At 36.9% G+C, this 21,639-nt stretch overlaps 1 protein-coding gene across 2 annotated transcripts in view; it reads left to right on the top strand.

Moving 5' to 3' along the window:
* The window catches only part of LOC132160070 (semaphorin-3D-like), a 56,148-nt gene that overhangs the window by 28,550 nt on the left and 5,959 nt on the right, over window positions 1-21,639 (top strand). For both annotated transcript variants that reach the window (XM_059569766.1, XM_059569767.1), the window contains exons 3-11: window positions 15,754-15,914; window positions 17,260-17,322; window positions 17,638-17,757; window positions 17,968-18,061; window positions 18,681-18,809; window positions 19,115-19,257; window positions 20,046-20,160; window positions 20,264-20,333; window positions 20,798-20,942. In XM_059569766.1, the coding sequence (XP_059425749.1) occupies window positions 15,754-15,914; window positions 17,260-17,322; window positions 17,638-17,757; window positions 17,968-18,061; window positions 18,681-18,809; window positions 19,115-19,257; window positions 20,046-20,160; window positions 20,264-20,333; window positions 20,798-20,942 (1,040 nt within the window). The remainder of the gene's footprint in view (window positions 1-15,753; window positions 15,915-17,259; window positions 17,323-17,637; window positions 17,758-17,967; window positions 18,062-18,680; window positions 18,810-19,114; window positions 19,258-20,045; window positions 20,161-20,263; window positions 20,334-20,797; window positions 20,943-21,639) is intronic.

The following is a 21,639-nucleotide window of genomic DNA, read 5'->3' as shown; positions in this document are numbered from 1 at the left end:
GACCTGTGGGATGTAGTTCCTGATAGCTGACACAATGCTGTGTCACAGTGATGAACCCTGACTGTGTAAGCCCTTTATATCCATGGAAACAAGGTGCAAGAGATAAGCAGAGCAGATGACTCAGGGTCCCGGCTCTGGCATGGGCTAATGAAGTCATCGAGGCATTAACACTGAACAGAGCCAGGAAGAAGAATGCTGCTAATTAGAGGAAGGAAAGATGAAAACAATCTGAATCACTTTCTCTGAGGCTAATGTGGGTTTGTACATTTCTCAAAATAGACGTTTAGAGACAATTTTAGCAGTTAAGTTAGATTTAATAGCATAGATATTTTCAATTGAGTATTAAAGAAATAGTTATCCTAGAAATAAAAATTATGTTATAATTTCCTAATTTTCTGATTGTTCTAAACCTGTATGTTCTTATTCTATATGTAGGACACAAAACAAGAACTGTCTATATAGCTGTTCCACCGAGGAAAAGAAAAAAGTTTTACATGAAAAACTAATTTTTGGTTTGTTTCTTACACAGAGCTAACATATAACTTTAGCAGACAAACTATTTCTTGATCTGTTACTTTGTAGTACTTTACAAGCAGGGTGCAATTTGCCGGGGGGGGATGCGTGGGATTTCCCCCTTTCTGGTCAATATATCCCTGCCTCTGCTTAATTATTTTTTAAATAATAAATTTAGCACCCACCCCCCCCCCCCCCCATTGTGATCAGTGCTACTACACTAGTGGCGAGACGGATCACAAAACGTATCACGGATCCGTGGTTTGATTAAAGTCAATTTAATTTTAAAATGCGCTACTTTGGCTGGCTCATCCTCTCTGTATAGAGCATCACAGTCCCGCCCACAGCCCGAGAGAGCTTTGGTGCCGGAAGTAAATTTCCCATTCATTTCTCCCATTGACTTGAAAAATCCATATCTAAAGAGTTTTAGAGCATGTGTGAGGATAACCAGCTACAGCTGAACTCATAAGCATATAACATATCATTTCGAGTGAAAAAATTAAGAGAAAATCCAAAAAAAGTCAAAGGTACAAGACTGTGTACATATTTTCATTTCGAGCGCAGGAACTACTCATCCCGTAAACCACCGCGCCTCACTGAATTTGACTGAAGCCACAACCACGGACGAGCCTTTTGAGCGACTTCAAATCTGACGACGGCCGCGCAAACTTTTTCCTCCAGTGAATTTTGTTTTATATAGTGAATGTGCAGTAATAGCAGTTCTTTCAGTATTAATCATGTAAATAAATAGTGTTTTATATAGGTATTGATTTTTTTATTTATCACCGTGTATTTTATATTGTGTGCATGTGTGAAAGTGGTTAACGATAACGTCAGCATCATGGTGCAGTGCTTTGTAAGTTACCTGACTGCAATCACCGCTCAGTCGTCAACACATGTCGTTGCCATTACACAAATGTTCTGTAAATGCACAAAAAGGTATGCCTAGGCTAAATATTGTTTTGACAGTGGCATTTTAAAATGCTTGATAACTCATACCATATGAAGGCTACAGTAGCCTAGCTAAAGTGGACGATAATGCTAACTAACGTTACCAACCTCCCTGCAAAACTCTCATGGCAGCCAAGGAGATAATGATTGCACTGATAAGTCTACCGTGCAAAAACGCAACACAGGTTTTTATTTTATTTTATTTTTTTATTAATGATCTTCAGTCTTCACAGACCTTCACAGGGTTTAAAGGTGCTCTAAGTGATGTCACACATTTTTTAGGCCAAAACATTTTTTGTCAAATCCAGCAAACATCTCCTCACTATCCGCTAGCTGCTTGTCCCCTGAACACACTGTAAAAAAACAGGGTCTCTCTAGACACCACAGGCTCCACAAACAACAAGAAAAACAAACTGGGCTCACCCGCACCACAAAACATAACAAACTATTCCAGCCAATAACCGACAAGAAAGATTTGGGGGTGGGGTTTGGGGGGTTAGTGCACTTGATGAGGAGGAGGGAGGGTCTAGCTAGCCTCCATTTTTTTTGACAACAATTTGAACGTCAACAAGAAGTTGCGACTCCCGGCATCGCTTAGAGCACCTTTAACCAGACGGTTACATGAGCTCCACCAATCAGATGCATCACTGTGGGATTGTTCAGGATTGTGGGTAATGAAGTACTTAGCCAAGACAAAAAGGCATTTATCTCAAAACAAGGTTAGTGCCCCATGAACCTTTGGCGTTTATATGAGCATATACTATCGCTTAGTACAGCCGTAGCTGGTTTTAAGTCTACCATGTATGGTTACGTTTTTATGGCTTATACCCCAACTGTCAATGCAGAAATTGTATTGAATTTTTACTTCCAGCACTGGCTGTGGGCGGGACTGTGATGCTCTGCAGACTTGCTCAATGTCCCGCCCACGGCGCTATCTGATTGGTTACACCTCACGAGTAATAGCCATCTATCAACACTTGCGAGACGGTTGAAGCCAGTCCGCTGGACAGTGGAGTTGCTAACTTGGCGTCTTTGTCGCTAGATTTAGCTACTTTTTTCCCCAAAAAAGCGAGTAGCGACATAGCGACTTTTTGGGCAATCACTATTTAGTCTCTGAAACTCTCTGGTGCTGCCGCACAGCGCGAGTCTCTCTCTCTCTGCATCTGCTGTTTCAGTGAGTGCAGAGAGGAGCTGCACTTTCAGTTTAAAAATATATATATATATTCTGTTGCTTCTAACTCTATTTTACAAGCAAGTATAGCCGACATCAGTCACAGCACAACCACTGATTTTATCGTATGTGTATTTGATTTCATTAGTGCAGATTAATGTTTGAGAGCTGGTTATGTTGTCTTAATGGACAGCGTTTCAGTCATTATTATATTAATTCCGTTGTCTGACAATAGAAACATTAAAATATAGTAATAAAATCAGTTTTATTGAGAATTTAATTAAATGGCTAAATTAAATTGCAGTATGTGAGCATAGGGAGGCAATACAATACAACGCACTTACGTCATAAATATGCTAATTAGCGCATGACGTCATCTAGTTCATGTTCTCATGATTTATTTTTATGAATTAAAATGTTTCAAAACATCCCCCCCTCTGTTTTTTTCACAAATCGCACCCTGTTTACAAGTATGTTAGTCAACTCATCAAAATACCATAAACATTACAAGCAAATTTTAAAACATTTAAAATGTACTTTAATGTTAGACAAGTGCAATAATGAATGAAACAGTCATGTTACTGTACTCTTTATTTAACCTTAAGTGGCCTTTTTTAATAAATAAAAAAATATATACCGCTCTGACCAAGCGGTGTATCTGCGTTTGCTTACTTGCAGAGTATGTTTCTGGGCTAACTTTGAACAGATTCCAACATGAACCTGGATGTTGATCATCATTACTTCTTTCTTTCTAACCTTCAAAAATATATTTATTATTCATCATATCTAGACTTCTTGATTTCAGTTGTGTCTTGTTGAAGTGTGCTGACCTCATTCTTTAAAATGTAAGACAAAACATCCACTCAAAGCCTAAACATCATGGTTAATGTGCTGATTTTTATAATCATACTTTCAGAACAGATCACAGCAACCTTGTGACAATTGGTGATAAATGCAAAAGCATTTGATTCTCATCTTTAGCAAGTTTTTTAGAATGATGATAAATAATGATTGTGTGTCTTGAGCAAAGCAGCAAGGGCTTTGGTTTGGGTCGGGTCGGGTCATTGACAGGATTTTGGTTGCCTCACTTGACTTGAATATCTCTCTCAAATTGCACTTAAGTAGCGCATACGTCCATTTGTGTGTCCGTGTGTGTTTGTGAGCACACTTTCAACACCTCTAGTCCAGGACTGAAGCAATTAAACATGCACCCAATGGCCCCTACAGAGATTACGTAGTTCCAGAGTGTAATGAAGAAAACAACTCTGTGCTGTACATCTGTAGAGGCACACTTTCCGCCTAGAGAGAGGCATTTAGTCCACACTCCTCCTAAATAGGCAGCAAACTCAAAAACACATAGGTCACGACCGCAAAACCTCCAGTGGGATGTGCTGGTCATCAGAAGACCATTATTCTTAGTTCATGTTTCCTTCAGGGCTCTTCTACATGTTGAACAGAAATTTAATTTTTATTACTATATGGACAACAATTTTGTATTTCATCAGAAAACAAAGACAATTATGTTTTTATTTACTCACCCTTATGTTGTTTCAAACTACTTTTCAGGCATCTGATAAATGGTGTCCTCCAAGGCTATATCTTAGGTCCTATTGCATTATAAGTATTACAGGAATAGTTCACCCAAAAATAAAAATTGTGACATAAATTCCTCATCCTCATGTTGTTTTAAACCTGTATGTTCCTATTCTATCTGTGGGACACAAAATTAGATTGTTTTTTTTTCTATACAGCTGTTTTATACATAGGAAAAACTATACATGAACAACAAACCAACTTTTGGTGTTTTTCTCACACAAACCAATCATATGACTTCAGCAGACTTACTAATTCTTTATCTTTAAATGGTCTTGAGGTTTTTATGTAATGTTATCTTTTATCTAATGTTTTATTCTAATGTTTTTTCTCAGTGTTAACTGACCGTGGCTGACACAAAGTTTGCTAAAGTTCATTGATCTGAAGTTTGGCACCAGCCGCAAGTTTGAGAAAATACAACAAACTCCTAATCTTTGCTGCAAAGTCCCACAAAGCCTATAAAAACAAACGGAAGGACACAAATGAGAAATTAAGGGAGAGTCTAAACTCGACTAGGAAGATGAATTACCGTTAGTGGGACATTTCACAAGACCAATCTTGCATAGTATTTTGTAAGACATAAGGCCAGGACATGGGGATGTCCTCAAATCCAATGGGGAATAGAGGTATGGACAGATGGACATGGTTTAACATGGGAACATGTCGTAAGTTGTAGTTGTGTTGTAAGTCACACTGTTTACATATGAAGGGAATTTAATACTGAGTTAGTATAAGCTTACAGGGGGTCTGTATTTATAGGCAGTTAATGGCTTAAAACACTGGACTGTTTTTTGACACATAAACAATAAACTGTTGTGTTTACACTCAGACATGATAGAGACAATGATTTGACAATGAGCCTTTTAGAATGACCTAATAAACAGGAAGGGACAAACAATTGCAGATAGATATTTTAAACTAAATCTGGCCAAACAAAAAAACTTATTTAAAGTTCTAAAACAGTAACTATTCAAGATGGGCTTTTAAATCCATTCATACAAAAGCATCCATCATTTGCCACTAAGATGAAAACCAGAAGTTGATAAATGATGCCTTTGGTTTTCCCATTCACTTTGTTACTCCGCTTCTGCTAATGTTGGCGACCCAGAACACAACTTAAAACCAGGGTTTATGGGTAATTTGAATGACTAGCTGCCACTGACCCACAGGAAAAAGAAGTCAATTGAAATGGGGTCCATCTATGTCTTCCATCACTGCAAAAAGCCTTTCTGGACAGTTTGAAAAAAGACAAATGAGAGAAGACAGTGAAACTGATGAATGTGGGAGATAAATGAGGAGGTATGTTGATGTTAACACCTCTCCCACCCTAAAAGCGAGTCTCCTGGTGTCAGTTTCATGAATCGCACCAAATGCAGTTGTATATTTTTCCATGACTGATGGGGTTTCTCATATTTAGAATTTTTTTTAAGTCTCTAAAGTCGAAATCAAAGCCACAAAATGAGTTTTGAATTGAATTCAACTCTATTTTTACTCAAAGTATATTAAAAGTTCAAGCATGCCTTTAAATTTATATCCTACTTAAATGTAATTTCTCTTCAGAAGTAGTGTGGTTTGCTTTGGGAACAGATCAACAGTGCATACTAGAGGCCTGCTGCCAATTTTCTCCAGACCTGTTTATACAGGAGGAAAAATCATGACAAGAAGAACATTCGCACCTTGAACATTCCTTGTGATCATCCTGAACAAACAGCTGAAAAACGGCTTGGCAATGAAACTTCATTGTGTATCCAGGCATTGCTAAACAGTGAGAGGATGTAGCCACCTGAGACAAAGACAAAACAAACATGGCTGTCATTCTCACAGTGTACCTTCAATTGCCTGTTGACTTGTATTACTTAAATCATAATTGAGACATTATTTGACACGTTTCGGGATTCTAATGAGGACTGTCCTAAGACATTTTAAAAGGGTTTACTATGTTTGTGTGGTCACTTCAACTTTAACAGCTGTCTCTTAACAGTCAGAATAGTTAGAGATATTTTATACAGCTCTTGGGGAACTCTTAATGTTTTATTAGTTGTCATTACGCACTCGCCCACAGCCTTTGCTTTGCCAATTCTGTTTTATTGCACGTCGTTTTGATTAATCCAAAAGACTTTTTCAATCCAGTTTCATTCTTGTTCAGACACTATGTCAGTGTTGTGCTGCTATTACCACAAGATAAATGCTTTGATTGCACTTAAGACTTCAAAAAACTATGATAATCTAATATCCATGGTTTCCAATGGTATTACAGTTGTATCAGTTGTTTATAATAAGGGTTGTAGTATTGTTTTCCATCAGTAATTCAGTTTTCAGCCAAAGCCTGATCTTTATCTAGGAAACTGATTCTTAATGTTCTTTTCAGCAGAACTGTTGACTGCAGTTTTACTAACGGGTCACTTAAAGTTCATAAAATTTCCTCGACCCGCTTGATTCTCAATCAAACTGTGTCCATTTTTCCTCTTAATTGAACATCGGAAGACCTCTTATTCCTAAAATATCTTGCTAAACGTGTTCTGGATCTCATTTATTCACTGTTGCATTAGCTTACCTTATATTCTCCACAAAAGTATCTAGAAATCCCTGAAATCTACCTATATTTTAGTCACTACAAATCAAATCTCACTGCACTTAGTGTACAAACAAATCATCTGTACCCACACATTAGGTTTGAGAAACATTGTAGCTAGTTCCAGGATTTTTGGTAAAATTGTGAAATTTGTGATCTGAACGATATGGTTGGTGTGTGAAATTCTGATTTGTGTAGTATAAGAGGAATGTCTGGTCCAAACCATGGTGGAGCCAGCTTCCTCTCAACCACTGACTCCAGATGTTAGATGCAAGAATGAGTTACAGGTCAAAGACAGTTCAGTTTCTGAAGCACTGTTTTATAACCGACTGCTAACATAGACAGTTACCTTCTTAGGAGCCATTCCCATGTCCTCTGGTGTTTCGAAACAGCTCAATGGAGTGGGACAAAATTGAACAGAATTCTAAAATCTAAAACAATTTTGTGCTGCTAGATGCTAAAGCATCCTAACAAAAATGTCCCTAAAAAAATGACTGATTTGAAACACTTTTCATAGACAACAACTCTGGGTGGCATTTACAAATAGCATGTGACTCACAGTAGAATCTGATGTTAGCATTGTGCTAAGTTAACAAAGCTAAAACACCTAATTACATGACAGACAATTAGTAAAATAAATGTGATGGTCTAAATTGGTCCATTATAATTTTAAGTAAGAATGAAGTAAAATTTAACTGACATTTTTTTCTTCTCCCCACAAGTTGTTGATTTGAAACACCCTTCATTGGCAGCTATTCTGTGTGATGTTCAAATAGTGCTTGACTCAATGTTTATTCCAACTGAATTTGACATTAGCATGTTGCTAAATACAAATACATAACATAAATTACATAAATTACTTAAATTATTCAATTTTAATTGGATAAAAAAACATTTTAAATCAAAAGTATCATAATTAAGTAAAATATATTGATTGTAAACAATTTTCATAATGCTAAATGCTATGCTTCATAGGCAACATTTGCTAAGCTAACAATGTAAAACATACATAATACACACAAATATAAAATAAGTGGTAATTACCCCATTTTAATTTGATTTTACAATTGTTTTTTTATGTTGTAAATAAATGACTCAAGCAGTCACAGCTGATTGTAAGAGTTTAAAAGCAATATGTTGCTAAGCTAACAATGAGCTAACTGTTTAGTAATATGAAAGTGTATAAATGATATTTTCTACACCACAAGTTCTTTAAGTTGTCATTATTAGTCCCTGGCCATCCATTATTTAGTTTATATGGAACAATTCTTAGGTCTCAATTCATTACAGAAGTGCCAAAAACAATAGCAGAAAGCCAAAACGGCAACAGGAATAAATAAGCAGCTTTATTCTCCTCACCGCTTAGGATATACAAGGCCTCAGAGAGAAAACAGAGTCAAATTTATTAGCTTGCATACTTCACTCAGACATCAGACATTCAGACTTCAGGGGACTACCCTGTTGGCACTGATAACCGTACAGTAGGCCAACAGAAGTAAGTCTGCGTTTTTCTGCGACAGATTGATGTTGTGTTGCACAGACATGCATCCCTTGCTTTAGCAGATGGAAAAGCTCTATGTGTCTAGGTCCGTGTTGATTTTGATTCTGCCCAGTGTTTTGCTTTATTCAAGTGGTCGGACGCAGATGCAAAGGCAGGGAGATGTTCTCTTGATCTTTACCTTATAGCTGAGATTTTTGAGTCGACCTTTGGCATTCCAGTGGTTTTCCCATCACTCAAGCTCTAGACCCAATCAAAGGCCACCAGCACTTGATGAAATGCGAGATAACGAGGGAAACGGACTCCCCGCTGCTTGAAGAGTGACAGAACCTGTCAGTGACCTTAAAAGCCCTCAATAGAGTCCCTCGTCCGGCTGATCAGCCGTCTAATATAATGAGACCACTGTTTCGAACGTTCACACTGATGGAGAAATTGAATAGGCTGATTAATAGTATTAACCCACACATTCACCACTAGGCCGATTGTTCTTAAAGGGCCAGTTCACCTAAAAATGACAATTCTGCTATTATTTATTTACAGGTTATTCACATGTATTCCCAAGTCTATACGACTGATTAAAACATTCAAGCTCCAAAAATAAATAAATAAATAATAAAGCCTTTAAAAAAAATAATTCTGCTTGAGTTACATAGTAAAAACTTTTTTTTATGTTGTGAAAAGGTTGTGATAGTTTTTAACCAAGGTTTATATATTATTATTATTTTTTTTTTTTACATAATTAATACATATTCACAATTTTGCATAATTGTTGCTAGGATGTTGCTTGCATATTCTTTCATATTTGTAAGTTTTATGTATTATGACGCACAATATGAAACTAAAACCACCAGTAGGTGGCGTCTTAATGAGTTAATCAGTCATTTATCTAAACTATTCAATCAATTGCTCGATTCGTTCAAGAAACAAGCAAGCGATTGTATTTATTAATTGCTCTATGAATCACTGACTCGCTCGATTCATTCAAAAACGTGGATTTATTCAGAAACTAAACGCTGCTGTGTGTTGCTTGAAGATGCACAACAGTTCTGCTGTGGCTTTGTTTTGAGCCAGGTTTGTGAAATCGAGCAAAGCCATGCCGTATTATGTTACATAAAATTAACTTCTTATTTATTGAACTGTTGCAAAAAGTCAATATCACAACAAGTTGTCATCCTAAATCAAGTTTGTAAGCAACTGCATGCAATGTTTTTTTTTTTTATAGTTTTAGGGTTTCTGTCTTCTATTAGAGCCACACTTATTCACCTAATTTCTCAGAACTGACTGTTTTGAGAAGTTTCATCCTTCTCTGTTCATTTTCATTGCACTTTGACCTTCGGCGAAAGGCAGGAGATTCTTACAGGTTTTTGGCAGAGTCCCAGCGAACGTCAATTGGCTTGCGTCAGACACAAGACAGAGCGTTTGAGTTTTACGATCTCTGAAGACTGTGAACTTGCCAGCACCCCATTCCTGAATACTAGAAGCAAAACAACTCTGGACTTGATTATCAGGATCTTGCTTTTTATTGATATTGGGTTTATAAAGATACTTTGTCAAAGAGCTCAAAGCCGAACAGAGTTCTGGGTGGCCTAATTCCATTTATAAGCCTAATCCACACATTTCGGTACTTGAAGAGGAATGGTAATCAAGACAGCTCACCTTTGACCCCTTAAATCTGTAAGGTTTCGGCAACTTGGCCTTTGAAACGCTTAACTGAGACCGAACAAAAGATACACTGCCTGGTGCATCAATGTCACATGGCTGATGTACAGAAAGACGAACAATGTCTGACAGCACATAAAACAAATCACATTAAAGTATTCGTTGACTTACAGTATGTCCCACTCCAGAGGTCTTTACATTGTTGACTTTATCCAACTATTAAATCATTTTTTCAGAGATTTTTTAACTAAATGTAACCCCTGTAAATAAATAAATAAATTAATTAATTACTTCTGGCAGCTATTGGAAAGGACATACATTTATACAGTTGTTCAACCCTGTGATCCAATAATCTCAAGAAATATTCACAGAAATATATGTACGTTTTTATGTAACTACAAACCAATATTTTGGCCTAACCTATTCTCTGCAAAGCAGGATTGTGATTGTAATTTAAAAATCATAAAACTACTATTAATAATTGATAATTGAAATAAAGGTGAAATGAAACTAACTGTAAATATTAGATAAAAACAAAATTACTTTAATATGTAAACTGAAAATATTAAATGAAAAGCTATTTTAAAATGTTAATACATACTGTAATAGTATATAAATATTACTATGATGACACTAACTGCTAAGTGACAGCTTGATTTAGGCATTTGCAACCCAGATGCTGTTATTTATTTATTTCCAAAGATAAAGTAGCAGAAAATAAGATTTTCAACATATATTTAGACAAGTCCTGAATATGAGTAACAGGGTTGAAATGTTGCAAATATATTAGTAAATAAAGCTAAACACATTAATGGATCAAACAAACTATATTATGTACGATTCGTCAGCATCTACTAGTGTGGTTGCTGTAATACGCCGGGTAACAGGTTGCCAAATATCTTGGGAACAAACAACTCAGCAACTCATTAAACACTTGAAATGAAGTAATGGATGAGTTCAAACATTTATGAATGGATCATTCAAGAGCGCTCGATTCCAGCTGTGTCACATCAACCAGATGTGCGCGTCAGTCTTGATAAGCATTGAAGATCTCAACCCCCCTCAGTCTTACAACCCTAATCATTTCATCACACACAGCCCAGTGGGGTCAATTAGCATGCTAGTTTAGTTGCTAAATAGCATAGCACGAATGTATTTCAGTCGTATGTTTAGTTATGATTTATAACTGTTCCAAACCATCATATAATGAACAAACGTCAGTGCTTAGATGTTTTAAGGCTGGGACACATTAATGGAAACCATTTCCTCTGGGATTCTGGCTAGACCTCAATGTGAAATACTATCATATGGCCACGTAAGTTGATCCAGCACCTTAAAAGCCTGAGAAAGTCTGTCCATCATGCTGATAGAAGGACTCAGTGGACCGGGTGGAGTCACAACCAGATGCGTCTCTTTGTGATATATGGAAAAGAGGCTGTTGTGGTCCTGCTTGTTTTTAAGACTTTGGTAATGAGAATGTGTGTGTTTAGGAAGTGGGTGGGAAAGGGTTTTTTTTTCTTCATTTATCAGAAATACATATTAAACGATGGTGTGGAAAATGTTCCTGATCCAGCTCATGACACATGATCAACTCATGCTAGACTCTCTATTACCATGACATAAAGACTGTGTGATCCAAGTGCTGAACAAATGTGAATCCACTGAACAAACTCACGAACATTTACATTCATTTACATTTACATTTATTCATTTAGCAGACGCTTTTATCCAAAGAGACTTACAGATGAGGACGGTGGAAGCAATCAAAAACAACAAAAAGAGCAATGATATAAGTGCTATAACAAGTCTCAGTTAGCTTAAACATGGGATAAAGCATGGGATTTTAAATAATATAATAAATAAAAAGAAAACAGACAGAATAGAAAAAAATAGAGCAAGCTAGTGTTAGAGGTCTTTACACACACACACACACACACACACACACACACACACATACATTTGCATAATAAATGAAAAGAAAATAGAATATAAAAAGATTAGAAAGGTAGTTCGATTTTTTTAAAGAATATAATTAGAATAGTGAGTGTTAAAGTTAGAGGGTCAAATAAAGATGGAAGAGATGTGTTTTAAGCAGATTCTTGAAGATGGTTAAGGACTCAGCTGCTCGGATTGAGTTGGGGAGGTCATTCCACCAGGAGGGAACATTTAATTTAAAAGTCTGTAAAAGTGACTTTGTGCTTCTTTGTGATGGCACAATCAAGCGACATTCACTTGCAGAACGCAAGCCTTGTAGAGGGCACATAAGTCTGAAGTAACAAATTTAGGTAAATTGGTGCAGAGCCAGTGGTAGTTTTGTAGGCAAACATCAATGCCTTGAATTTTATGCGAGCAGCTATTGGAAGCCAATACAAATTGATAAACATGTATACATGTGACGTGTATTCTTTTTGGCTCATTAAAAATTAATCTTGCTGCCGCGTTCTGAATTAATTGTAAAGGTTTGATAGAATTGGCTGGAAGACCTGCCAAGAGAGCATTGCAATAGTCCAGCCTGGACAGAACAAGAGCTTGAACAAGGAGTTGTGCAGCATGTTCTGAAAGAAAGGGCTTGATCTTCTTGATGTTGAATAAAGCAAATCTGCAGGATCGGACAGTTTTAGTAATGTAGTCTGAGAAAGTCAGCTGATTATCAATCATAACTCCAAGGCTTCTAGCTGTTTTTGAAGGAGTTATGGTTGATGTGCCTAACTGGATGTTGAAGTTGTGAAGAAACGATGGGTTTGCTGGAATCACAGGCAGTTCTGTCTTAGCAAGGTTGAGTTGAAGGTGATGGTCCATCATCCAGGAAGAAATGTCTGTTAGACAAGCAGAGATGCGAATAGCTACCGTCGGATCATCAGGATGGAATGAGAGGTAGAGCTGAGTGTCATCAGCATAGCAGTGATGCATAGCAAACAAAACACAGAAAAAACGTACATAAGAATGACTAACTAAAATATTACGAGTTATAGTTATAGTAAATATGTAATATTCAATGATGCAAGTTTCAAAAAATGAATACAAACTTAGAAAGTGGAGTTCAACTCTCAAATTGATCTACATGAGATCTAAAAAAAAAATCTAACAAAGTCAAAAATTAAGTAAAAGTATGGGTTGCCTGTGTTTGAACTCTCAGTATGAAATGGTGCCAAATTCTCCAGAGCTGACGAAGAGCTGCTGCCTTCCGGAAACATTATAACGCGGCTCTGGAAGCTGCAGTGGAAAGGATTCCAGCAGGTGCTGTGACTTGTAGGTTGGCCTCTGTGCTAAATGGCTTTCTTGATGGATAGCATCAACATGCCCCAATTATGAGATTTATTTTTGTTGTCGGTGTGAAATCACCTTCTGTCATCTAAGAATTCCTTTAATGGTGAGTCATGCAATGTGCAGCATTAACGGAGGATGAAAACTGAGAAACAAAACTGCAGCAGGAAGAGAAATATAATCCAGGAAGACATTAATCACAGACCCTAATAGCATTCATTTTGATTATACAGTTTATCCAATAATTAACGAAAATTCTGGATTTTTTTTACTGTATTTAATTAAATATTTTTTTTTAACAGACATGGGCTTTTTATTTCAAAAACGGAAGTAACAGCCTCATTAGCAAGCGCTGGAATTTCCTCACACTGTTTGCAATGCAAATGTTTGTCATTAAAGTTAACATGGCCTCTTCATTACTCACAAACTTTGCTGTCTCTAAATTTAGAGTTTTATATAAGTATAGTTATAATAAAGTTTATGAACAAATGCTTCAAGGTTTTTCATGAAACGTTAAAGAAGGCTTGTACAAAGTTATCTGATATTTAATAATGCTTCAAAATATAAGCAAAATACATACTAATTAATAATTAGTATCGTTCATGGAACTTTTTTTTTTTCTAAAACATGTTAAATGTTCGTCTAATGTTACTACTTGAGAGAAACATTCAATTGTAACATTCCCAAAATGTTTGCAAAATTATAAAATGGAATAAAAAAAAAAAACAATATTGAATAATGAATCATAATATTGAATTATGATTTCTCAATTAAATATTATTAGCAAAACGTTCTTCTCAGAGCTTATTTTTGTGGGATACGAGGCAATGTGAAATTAATACTAAAAAGAATACTAAAATTATGGTCAACATTTTTTTTATTTTATAATTCATAGAGAACTCATGCATGTTGCAAAATGGCACTCAGTTTATATCTAATTTATAATTGGAAATTAAAGCCAAGTTTTTTTTAATAAAAAAATAAATAATTTAAACTTATCTAAATTCTGAGAGAAAAAAAAGTCAAAATTGCGAGTTTGTATCTCACAATTTTTACTATAACTCGTAGTTGGGACTTTATATTATGCAGCTCTGAGAAAAAAGTCATAGTTGCGAGGCTTTTTATTATGCAATTGTAAGAAAAAAAGTCGTAATTACCTTCTTTTTATTTCTTATTCTACTATAAAAACCAAATGTTGCTGGAGATAATTGTAAAAATATGAAAACTTCGTAACATGCTATTTCTTAATACCATGTTTTAAAAAAGACAAGAAAAGAATAAGAACACAAAGCAACATCCAGATGCATCATGTAACCTTCACCTTGACATGACCCAGCCAGAGAGACTATGAAGCCAAAAACGCCGTCTCTAGACCTTGAGCTATTTCCTGGGCAACATCTTGACTCCTTTCATTTATATCAAGGCAGAGAGTGTGGCTAAGAAAACACCTGTCAAAGTTTATTAGCGCAATCCTCCCCTCAGCACAACATGCCTGACACCTCCATGATCTGGACGTTCTGCTAGTTAAACCGCTTGTCGACTTGTAATCATGAACACTTATGCTGAATATGTGGGCCCCTCGCCCCGCTGGAATTGTGGGTGGCAGGAGCGCAGCTGTCAAGGAGCGTGTTGAGGGTGAATTGGCCTTAATTAGGAGAGTTGTTTTTGCCTGTTTAAGCACCAGCGAGTGGGGTTTGTGGAGATGTGGACGTGTCTGAATGTGTTTATATGAGAAATGCATCATGTTTAATTGTGTGCGATTGCCATTGTAGGGGAACAAAAATATTTGTAATCTGGAATGAGAGCATGCTGAAACCACTTCAGCGTAGGACTGGCATATTTATTTTCCAAATCTACGAAAGATCAGAACCACCTCGCAATGACCTTCATCTAAGAAGCTTCAAACTGCAACACAATCCTTTCTAAATAGTTTTATGCAGTAAAACACATCCTTAAAAATAAAGGATCTTTATTGGCATTGATGAATCCATGAAGAACCTTTAATAACCGTTTTAAAGTTTTTATATCACGTTATTGAAAATAATTTACACTATCAAAAATGGTTCTTTTAAGAATTGTTCACCAGGAAGTTCTTAAAGAAATATTTTCTACTATAAAGAACCTTGAAAGGTTCCATGAATGTTAAAGGTTCTTCATGGAACCATGAATGCCAATAAATAAAGTTTTTATTTTTAAGAGTGTATAAAGAATCTTTTGTGGAATGGAAGAGTTATGTGATTTTTTAAGTTTATTCATGGAACCATCAGTGCGAGTAAAGAAATTATTAAACTGAACTATTGAACTATTCACTGAAAGGTTCTTTGGGGAACCCAAAAAGGTTAATAGTAAAACTGCTAAACCCCCTTTTGGAACCTTTATTTTTAAGAGCGTAGCTTATTTTACATGAACATACTGAATCTTCTATTTCAGGTCATCTCATACCATAACATTCTGGTGTTCAGAACAATTGAACAGACATCTATATTTGAAAATATCACATTCTGGTAAAACCTAACTGTTGTTTTCTGGCAGAACTGAGGTCGAGGAACAGCTCTGCTGTGTTCTGGGACGGAGGAGAGGGGGGAACGTACCAGGCCTTACTGCTGGATGAGGACCGTGGATGGCTGCTGGTCGGAGGCCGAGACCACATCTACATGCTAAACTCTGACAGCTTCACCCAAGCGGCACGCAAGGTCAGCGCGCACAATTACCACCATCTGACAGCGCATGATGTCATATAGCGATCGCGAGGATAAGGGTCTCTAAAGTGAAAACAGACCATGACTACAATGTTATGCTGTTTACATGAATCTGTACATCTGTAATGCTGTTTTCATGGCCTCTCTGAAGTCCACCTCTCTGATGCTCCACCACACACAGTACATTTGTTGATTAGCACAGAAATATTAAATTGACTCATCCCTTGGTTTATTAAAGGATATGAAAAACGTATGTTCTGTAGTATACTTAAAGTTTGTAAAATTGTAAACTTACAAAATGTTAACTATATTATTCGAAAAGTTTTATCTGCACACATACATTATTCGCATAAAACAATAAATTTTTGCTTTATAGCAAATCACAATTGCTTGATTGTTTATATCATTGCAAAATGGAAACTTTATTATAACAAATTTATTAAGATATTACTATTTTATGAACACTGATATTACGATTTCCTGTAATGTGTATTGTGAAAAGTGCTTTTTAAATAAAATTGACTTAAAATTGACTAGCAACATGGCAAACATGGAGTAGCTACGTACTCACGTTTGACTTGAACCGCAATGTGTGTTGAAAACGATAGCCTTGCTGGTGGCTAAAGTGAATTAGCATTAGCTTGGTGTCTTTTTTCACAGTTTTCAAGTCAACTGTTACTACTGCAAAGCAAGTTAGAGGATATTCTTGAACTAATTAGCTAAAGTTTCTTAGTTATATTCATCTAATTCGTCGTCTTCGTTTTTTATTAGCGGTTCGATTTTTAAATAGAGCTAGCTTAAGCTATTTAACTTGACTGTTATAATAACACTGATATTTGAATGTACATTTATGTTCTAGCCTTAATTCTCCACTGCACACCATTACTGCTAAATAAGCATTACAGTTGGTTCAATATTAATCAATTCTGTATTTTATAATAGTGAAATACCAAAAGACGCCTGCAAGAAATGATGAGTTCAAACATAAGGTCATGGCACAGCCATACATACATGATCTTCATAAGAACTAAAGCGCGCCAGGTTTTCAATCTCCCAATTATATAATTATGTACAGTGTGCTGATTGCCAGCTAATGATTAGGTCAATACCTGGACATTATTTCCACATGGAGATGATTACAATTTGAGAGGCACGCAGTTTGTTGAGTAATGATGGTAATACGGCAAGGGGGGTCTCTGCTAATCAACTCAGCTCTGGTTTTAACAAGGACAGTAACAAAATATACCAGGTTTTTTTTGTTTTGTTTTACAGTGATAATGTGTTGTTTTGCTATGCATTATTTTCCGTTCCTTGGGAAAACTGTCTCTTTTATTTTTAGATTCACTGGCCAGCTGGACAGGAACACATTGAACGCTGCAAATATGCTGGAAAGAATCTATCGGTAAGTAACTTTAAAAGGGCACAAAGAAAAAGTAAAGCTTTCGAGGACCCATAGATGTCTTTTTAATGAAGTGCTTTCACAGACTAAGATAAGAATAAAAGCTGAAAAATCATATTTATGGCACTATGGGGGGATATTTCAAACTGGAAATTCTTAAGGTAGGGTAAATCTAAAGTTTTAACATCAGTCCACCGTAATAGCAGGCAAAAATCAGTAGGTGCATTACTGTGTGATTTAAGATGCTTCATATCCACCTATCCTCACAATAACTCTTTAAAAACAGGCTTTTAATAAAATACCACATGTATCTTTCAGATGGATTGTGCCAATTACGTGAGACTCCTACAACCCTTCAATAAAACACACGTCTATGTATGTGGAACCGGTGCGTTCCACCCACAGTGCACCTACATTGACCTGGGACACAATCTTGAGGTGAGCAGTATTTCTATTTTCTGGCCAACAGCCAGTGTGAAAGGCAGTAAACACGTTTAAGGGTCATTTAAGCTTGTTATCTTGTAATAATGAGGAGTTACGGGGAGAATTGGAGCCTATGGAAACCACAGAGAGTTATTGACCACAGAGCTGATCTAATAATGAGGGTAATGGTGCAAAGAGAGTGACAGTCTTGTTTTGGTATGACAGAAACCCACTTTCCGGCTCCTCAGCCAAGTTGGAGAATCCGGGAGAGGAAAATGTCCCTTCAGTCCACAGGAGCCCTTTACCGCCCGATTGACAGGTGAGTCTCCTGAACACAGTGTTTTCAAACACAACCCATGATCCCTTTGTAGACAAAAATACTGACAAAACATGCACAAAAATTGTTAGACGTACTCCCATATGAGTCATTGATAATTAGATCTATATAAATCCAGGCCAGATGTTAGTTTGTGTGGGGAAATTTGGAAGTTCCCCCAGTAAACAGGTTTGTCGCCCATATTTGTCTTCATTGGACACATGCAGTAATTTGACTTTAAGGAGTTTTTAGAAATTGCATAGTTGCTGTTACAGTGTGGTCAGGAAATGAAACACAGCTGCGAAAATGATATTATATTTAGTTGTTTTTTTTTTGTTTTTTTGGAAGGCATGTATTGCCCAGAAGACCTTAATGCATAAACCATATGCTACCTAATTAAAGGCTAGTACTGCAAACGGGGAGACCCTTTTGACCATTTAATGATGTCTTTGGAATAATTGAAATTTCCTTTTCACACAAGCTGCTGTAAATCAGAGTATTTTGACAAAGAGTCAGAGGGTAGAATCATTAAAAATGAGCTATGTATCATGAAAAAATCATTTGTCATTTCAATTCATTCTAAATGTGATTTTCATTAAATTGCTATTAATGCTTACTTTAGATGGGGACCTGTATGCTGGGACATCAGTAGACTTCATGGGAACAAACGCTGCCATTTTTCGCACATCTGTGCATAGCAGCAATCAACACTATATCCGCACTGAAGCTTACCAGGACCAGTGGCTAAATGGTGAGAAGTAAAATAAAAAAGGGTTTTTATTGTGTGTACAAAAGCAACATGGCATTAGTTCCCAAGGTAGGCTAGTATGGGTGCAAAGTCATAAATTCAAAATTGTGTCATGTTTTAAAGATGTGTAGTGATTTTTCTTCCTGAAATACAAGGCAAAATACTGGTTAAGAAAATTTTGGCAGTGGATAAGAAGGTGGTTCATGGTCTGAAACATTTGGAAACCACTGTTTTGGGGTGACTGGTGCTGCCTAATTAACTTTTGTGACTTCCTCCACCCTCACTCTGATGCCAATTTCTTTTCACAGAGCCGGAGTTTGTGGGATCATATTCCATCCCTGACACACACAGCTTGGACGATGACAAAGTCTACTTCTTCTTCAAAGAGACTGCCGTAGAGTCCAACCAGCTCGACAAGCGTATCTACAGTCGAGTGGCTCGTGTCTGCAAGGTGAGCACCAAGTACAGTGCCGAAATGAGCCAATAAAAACGTGAAATGAATCCAAAAGACCTTTGTCTGGATGAAGAATCAATGAGTCTATTGTAGAAACCAATGAATGAATGTGTAATCTTCCGTATCATCTGATACACAGTAGTAAAGTAATCATGTATCTAATAATGGATGAATGAGTGGTTTGTTTGAGTGAAATTAAACACTTATCTAGCTACAAATCTAGCAAACTAGGTTTTCTGTTCAGGTTTTTCATGTCAGAGCATTTTTGAAATGTTATATACAGTATATATATTTATTTTCTGCTGTATTTATTGGTGGTGTAAAAATATGTAATGTACTACATATATTTGCTAGTGAGATACTGTGATGTCATATTATCTCTCATGGCTGGAAAACACTATTCAAATTTTGCACAGGTTTTTGCCCAATTTGTAGTCTGGAGGAATTGATGCTAGTTGCCAAAAGTCAAAGCTAATCTGCATATTTGGGGTAATCAGGAGTTGACCATTTTCAACAACAATTGAAAACTAATGGCCACAGACTCCAAATGTTTTCAAAAGATATTTTGAGCCAGTTTTAGAACATAAATTGTTGTCATTTGTCATACCTCTTCTAGCAAATGAGGCACAATGTTTCTGCATGAGGTTGTTGTGTTTGGAACAACTTAAAGATCTGGCAGTGTGTTCTTTCCTCCAATTACCATTTACAAAGTGAGGATGCCTAGTGTTTTAAAATTGGTTGAAAAGTCCTATAGTGTAGTCTTACATGTTCTTGGTTTTCATTAGAATGACATAGGTGGAAAACGAAGCTTGATTAATCGCTGGAGCACCTTCCTGAAGGCCAGGCTGGTTTGCTCTGTACCAGGACCTGGAGGCATGGACACACACTTTGATGAGCTGGGTATGTTCACATACTCTAATTACACATTAACATGAACACAAAAACTCATTCCTCAAGACTACAGTCCTCATCCTTTCTTCTCATGTTTTATTTTTATTTTTAGAGGATATATTTCTCTTGGAGACCAAAGATCCACAGAATCCAGTCATCTACGGTGTCTTCTCCACTTCCAGGTAGGTTCATTACCTGAAAAGTCTGATTCATGAGTCATTCTTTGGTTCACCACCCCATAAGCTTTTTAATTTTTTAGAGCCACATTCCAGTCAATGTTATATTTGTTTACCTCAATTCCTGAATTATCATTGGCTCCATCCAAATCAACCAATCAGTCACACTTATTCCCATCTAACTATCTCTTCAGGTTCTCAGACCTCCTTTATTCGTTCCAACAACCTAAATCTGATTATCTCAGTTTATCTTGTGAATAGACATCAGTATTAAAACGGCCCTAAAATCAACAATCTGGTCATAAGATGTTCTCCTCCCCACTCCCGATCCATTTAGAACAATCCGTCTCGGTGTCCCACCCAAGGAATGGATAGCTCGAGGCTAAATGAGAGGGTGAAAGGTCACCAAGCTTGAGGAACTCTGTTATTCTAACCTGGCATCAGGCTAATACATGTTTCCTTTTCAAAAGCTCCATCTTCAAAGGTTCAGCCATTTGCGTCTATTCCATGGCTTCCATCCGAGCGGCCTTCAACGGACCTTTTGCGCATAAGGAAAGCCCTGATTATCGCTGGATGGAGTACAAGGGGAAGATCCCTTATCCACGGCCTGGGACGGTAAGTTCTCAACAGGAAGGAATTATATTTGGTATAGAAGAGAAGATGATTTGCCATGTAGAGGGAGGTCTCTTTTTGTTGGCAACTTGAAGGATTTCAAACTGTAATCTTGGTGTTGTGAGCATAAGTGCAAGCAAGATTTGAGATCTACGATTGATTCTGGATTGCAGATATGTTGGGGCGGTTTGGAAACCATGTGGCCAGCCACTCCATGCACTAGCTGCCTCAAGGGGGTTGTAAAAATGTCAGCAGGCACTCTGGGGGTCACGCGTCAGTGCGGTTACTGAAGTGGCTGGAGTGTGGAGTTTTAGTGGTGAGGTCACCAAAAGGAAGTCAATTATCAGGGCTGTGAGTTCTGCTCCATTAGTTGCTGAAGTCATAACCACGAAGTTGACCTCAACTGTGAGTTGACAGCAAAACCCTTTCAAATTATGGGGTTTGGTGACTAGAATAAGGGTGTCCAGACTTGTTCCAGGAGGTCCAGTGTCCTGCAAAGTTTAGTGCCCACCCTAATTAAATAAACCTTAATCAGCTCATAAAGGTCTTTACGATTACGAGAAACATCCAGGCAAGTGTGTGAAGGCTGGTTGGAGCTAAACTCTGCAAGATGTTTGCCCTACAGGGTTTGGAGACCTCTGGACTAGAAAGTGCAATTAATATATTTTAGACTTGTTTTAGACTTGTTTCACACATAGTA

The sequence above is a fragment of the Carassius carassius genome, chromosome 16 (assembly GCF_963082965.1).
Source record: "Carassius carassius chromosome 16, fCarCar2.1, whole genome shotgun sequence".
Lineage (NCBI taxonomy): Eukaryota > Metazoa > Chordata > Actinopteri > Cypriniformes > Cyprinidae > Carassius > Carassius carassius.
The sequence above is the reverse complement of the archived record's forward strand: the minus strand, read 5'-3'. Positions and strand labels throughout refer to the sequence as shown.